The sequence below is a fragment of the Sinocyclocheilus rhinocerous genome, unplaced genomic scaffold (assembly GCF_001515625.1).
Source record: "Sinocyclocheilus rhinocerous isolate Xijiao unplaced genomic scaffold, SAMN03320098_v1.1 scaffold939, whole genome shotgun sequence".
Classification (NCBI taxonomy): domain Eukaryota; kingdom Metazoa; phylum Chordata; class Actinopteri; order Cypriniformes; family Cyprinidae; genus Sinocyclocheilus; species Sinocyclocheilus rhinocerous.
The window spans coordinates 164,921-169,192 of NW_015665397.1; the positions used below are offsets into that span (position 1 = coordinate 164,921).

At 35.8% G+C, this 4,272-nt stretch overlaps 1 protein-coding gene across 2 annotated transcripts in view; it reads left to right on the forward strand.

Annotated features, from left to right (window-relative positions):
• Nucleotides 1-4,272, forward strand: part of LOC107731363 (protein transport protein Sec24B-like) — a 31,400-nt gene that overhangs the window by 13,803 nt on the left and 13,325 nt on the right. For both annotated transcript variants that reach the window (XM_016542423.1, XM_016542424.1), the window contains 4 exons: nucleotides 2,340-2,466; nucleotides 2,919-3,028; nucleotides 3,134-3,246; nucleotides 3,328-3,446. In XM_016542423.1, the coding sequence (XP_016397909.1) occupies nucleotides 2,340-2,466; nucleotides 2,919-3,028; nucleotides 3,134-3,246; nucleotides 3,328-3,446 (469 nt within the window). The remainder of the gene's footprint in view (nucleotides 1-2,339; nucleotides 2,467-2,918; nucleotides 3,029-3,133; nucleotides 3,247-3,327; nucleotides 3,447-4,272) is intronic.

A 4,272-nucleotide genomic window follows, 5' to 3' on the forward strand; every position in this document is an offset into this window, starting at 1 on the left:
AGCTCCACCCTTCGGATACAATTATCCAACCATGCATCCTGCTTACCAACAGAACCCCGCCCCCAAACCAGACCCCTCCCCCTCTCACGGAGGGTACAACCCACCAGGATACCAGCCGTACTCGCAGGTATTGACACTAGTTTGTGATTCAGAAAGTCTGTGTCATTTAGGCAGAGGTTTATAAAATGGCTGTGTTTGTGTTTTTGTAGCCTTTCCCGTCTCTGTCTGAGCTGTCATCAGCGTTAGGAGGCCTCGGCGGCGTTTCTGAACTAGAGGCTGAAACCTTGAGACCCGTGAATCTACTCCAGGAGAGAAACATCCTTCCTCCCAAACACACACCTCCACCTGAGCCCAACCTGAGCAACGACCTGCGCAAGGTCAACTGCAGCCCCGAGTAAGAGCAGAGAGATGACACACGTGTTTGTGTTTGTCAGAGCTGTGGTTTCACACAACAGGTGCAGACTGAGAAAACAGCTTTGTTTGTGTAACAGTTTCTCTTTCTTGTGTCTCTTCCAGCACTTTTCGCTGTACTCTCACGAACATTCCCCAGACTCAAGCGCTGTTGAATAAAGCCCGTCTGCCTCTTGGATTACTGCTGCATCCCTTCAGAGATTTAACGGTAGGAGCAAAAAGCACAAATCAAACTCAAATCATGGTCTGGTTGATGTGCTATGTAGAAGTTAAAGGCGCAATAGGTGATTGTCTTCAGAAACATTTTTTGTTATGCTGGTTGAAAGTCTCTTCACATCCCGATAGCAATCATTAAGTTAAGTGGTCTAAATGTATTTGTCTGTATTTATATATTCTGTGGAAGGTGTAGGATCAAGAAATGTTCGTCTAATCAAAACGTTCGGTCCGAGCGTTTTAATATGCTGTCCTACCTGCCTGTCAACATATGTATTAGCATAACTCTGCGCACCCTGTTCGCGCAGACAGAATACGTCATCAGCGCGTTCACGCACGCTGTGCCTATTGTAGTAATGTTGTCTCTGGTCTGTGAGTGTAAATGCGTTCAGGGGGCGTGGCTTTGGACGGCGATTGCAGGGAGGGTGGGACGTTCGCTTTCAGTGCTATCAGGCTAAAGTTAGCATTTTCCAAGATCTCCTATTGTACCTTTAATAGATGTACACTACCATTTAAAAGTATTTTTTAAATTAATACTTCCCCAAGGATGCATTAAATTGATTAAAAGTGATATTAAAGACATATATAATATTACAAACATGTATATTTCAAATAAATGCTGTTCATTTGAACTTTTTATTCGTCAAAGAATCCTAAAAAAAGAATGATCACTGTTTCCACAAAAAGCAGCACAGTTGTTTTCAACATTGATAATAAAAAGAAATGTTTCTTTAGCAGCAAATAAACATATTATAATGATTTGTGAGGGATCATGTGACACTGAAGACTGGAGTAATGTTGCTGAAAATTCAGCTTTGCATCACAGGAATAAATTACATTTTAAAATATATTCAAAAAGAAAACAGTTGTTTAAAATAATAATAATAATAATAATATTTCACAATATGACCGTTTTTACTGTATTTTGATCAAATAAAAGAAGCCATGCTGAGTGTAAGAGACTTGACCTGTAAAGCATGTTGGGCAGACCTATTGATTGGATGATTTTTGGCCATTTTAAGATTATCAATTGAATCAAGATAAATTAAGTCATATTTTCTGGCCATTGAAAAAAATGTTTCTTTAGCAGCAAATAAACATATTATAATGATTTGTGAGGGATCATGTGACACTGAAGACTGGAGTAATGTTGCTGAAAATTCAGCTTTGCATCACAGGAATAAATTACATTTTAAAATATATTCAAAAGAAAACAGTTGTTTAAAATAATAATAATAATAATAATATTTCACAATATGACAGTTTTTACTGTATTTTGATCAAATAAAAGAAGCCATGCTGAGTGTAAGAGACTTGACCTGTAAAGCATGTTGGGCAGACCTATTGATTGGATGATTTTTGGCCATTTTAAGATTATCAATTGAATCAAGATAAATTAAGTCATATTTTCTGGCCATTGAAAACCCCATATCAGTCAAACAATACTTAGTTGTTCAAAACTTAAAGCCAGTCCCCAGACAATGTGATGGTTGTACCATCATGAACACATTGTACCATTTAATATACTGTGTCTTAGTAAACTTGATTCTGAGTTCCCACATGAGGGTAAACAATTTTCAGCTTTTGATATGAAACTGTCTGAATTGCAGATGTCTTACTGTCTTATCTAGAGCTTTACTGAAACAACATTAGATCATGATAATGCAGGTTTAATCATCTCTTCATTAACTCTCTCTCTTTCTTTGTCTCTGCAGCAGTTACCAGTGATCACCTCTAACACTATAGTTCGTTGTCGTTCGTGTCGGACGTATATAAACCCTTTTGTTTCGTTTCTGGATCAGCGCAGGTGGAAGTGTAATCTGTGTTACAGAGTCAATGATGGTAAGAGTCTTACAATTGTGTTTGTTTAGTCTTTAGTTAGTCTGGTCTAGGGTTTCCCAAACTAGGGTTCATGAAGCAAATCAGTGAAATCATAAGAACGTCATATTAAAATAAACAATTTTAAAAGAAAAACGCTTAAACACTAAAAAAGATTAAATGTTATGTGACCATTAACTGATATTAGAGAACCATGAACATGCAAATGTGTTGTTTAATTATTCAAATATTAACTTGTTGCCTTGATACCTCACCAGAAATATTAATTATTGAGATGAAATATTAATCTCAGCCTTATGTCAGATGACAAAAAAGTTTGGAAATCCCTGGTTTAGTCTATTCCAGTTATTGTACCATAAATTACTATGAAATTCTCTAAAATAAATAGTTTTCTCACATTAACATGTTCTTGAGGGTTTCGATATGTTCTGATAAATTGTCTTCTTCTCGATCAGTTCCTGATGAGTTCATGTATAATCCTGTAACTCGTTCATATGGTGAGCCTCACAAGAGACCAGAGGTCCAGAATTCAACTGTGGAGTTCATCGCTTCCTCTGATTACATGGTGAGTGTGTGTGTGTGTGTGTATGTGTGTGTGTGTGTGTGTCTGTCTTTAAAGACCTTTAATGTTACGCTTGCATATTAATGTACATTTGCTTTCTCTCTCCAGCTTCGGCCTCCTCAGCCTGCTTTGTACCTGTTCTTGTTGGATGTATCCCACAATGCTGTGGAGTCAGGCTACTTGAATGTGTTTTGCCAGTCATTACTGGACAACCTAGAAAAGTGAGATATTACAGCTGATGAAATGTTTTTGAGTGTCACACACCTCAGATGTGACCATGGCTGTATGTGTCTCTCTCCCAGGTTGCCCGGAGATACTCGTACACACATCGGGTTTGTGACATTTGACAGCACCGTCCACTTCTATAACCTGCAGGAGGGTCTTTCTCAGCCTCAGATGCTGGTGGTGTCTGATATTGATGGTAATCCTGTCTGATTCTCTTACTTCTCTTTGTCTGTTCACCGACTTTGACTTTGCACATCAAGACTGACTTTTGTCTAAATAATGAGGTTTTAGAACTGCAAATTGGCCAGTTTTGATTGGTAATAGCCATTTACACACCTAAATTGTACTAAAATGTATGTAAAATAGAAAAAATGTAAATGTAAGTAGAGTAGCAGTGTGTGTGTGTATGTGTATATATATATATATATATATATATATATATATATAAATTTCTGAATTCCTATTTTTTCTAGTTTATGTCTGGAATATTTAAGTCACGACTTTAACCATTTAGAATATAAAATTACTATTGTTATTTATTTTCTGTGTGTATATATATATATATATATATATATATATTTTATGCAGTCTATTCAATTTCTGTATTATCTTAAATATATTAATATTATAATATTAATTGTTTATTATTATTGATCTAAATGCACAGTATCTGATGTTATCTGATCATTTTCACGACTAATGATTGCTTTTGCCACAGGATTTGGTCAGAAATCATTATTTTCACATATATACTATATTGCCTTTCACATATATACTAGGGATGTAACGATTCACTCAACTCACGATTCGATTCACGATTTATTTATTTTTTTTACAAAATTAGATTTAAGACAAATTATAAATTAAATGTGTCCTTTCATTATTGCTTGGACAAAATACTGCACATTTCTTTGTGAAATTGAAATAACACTATAATAATATACTAATATAGCACTTGCATATTATTGCTCTTTTGTTGGTTTTGATTGCTTCCATTGTCCTCATTTGTTAGTCGCTTTGGA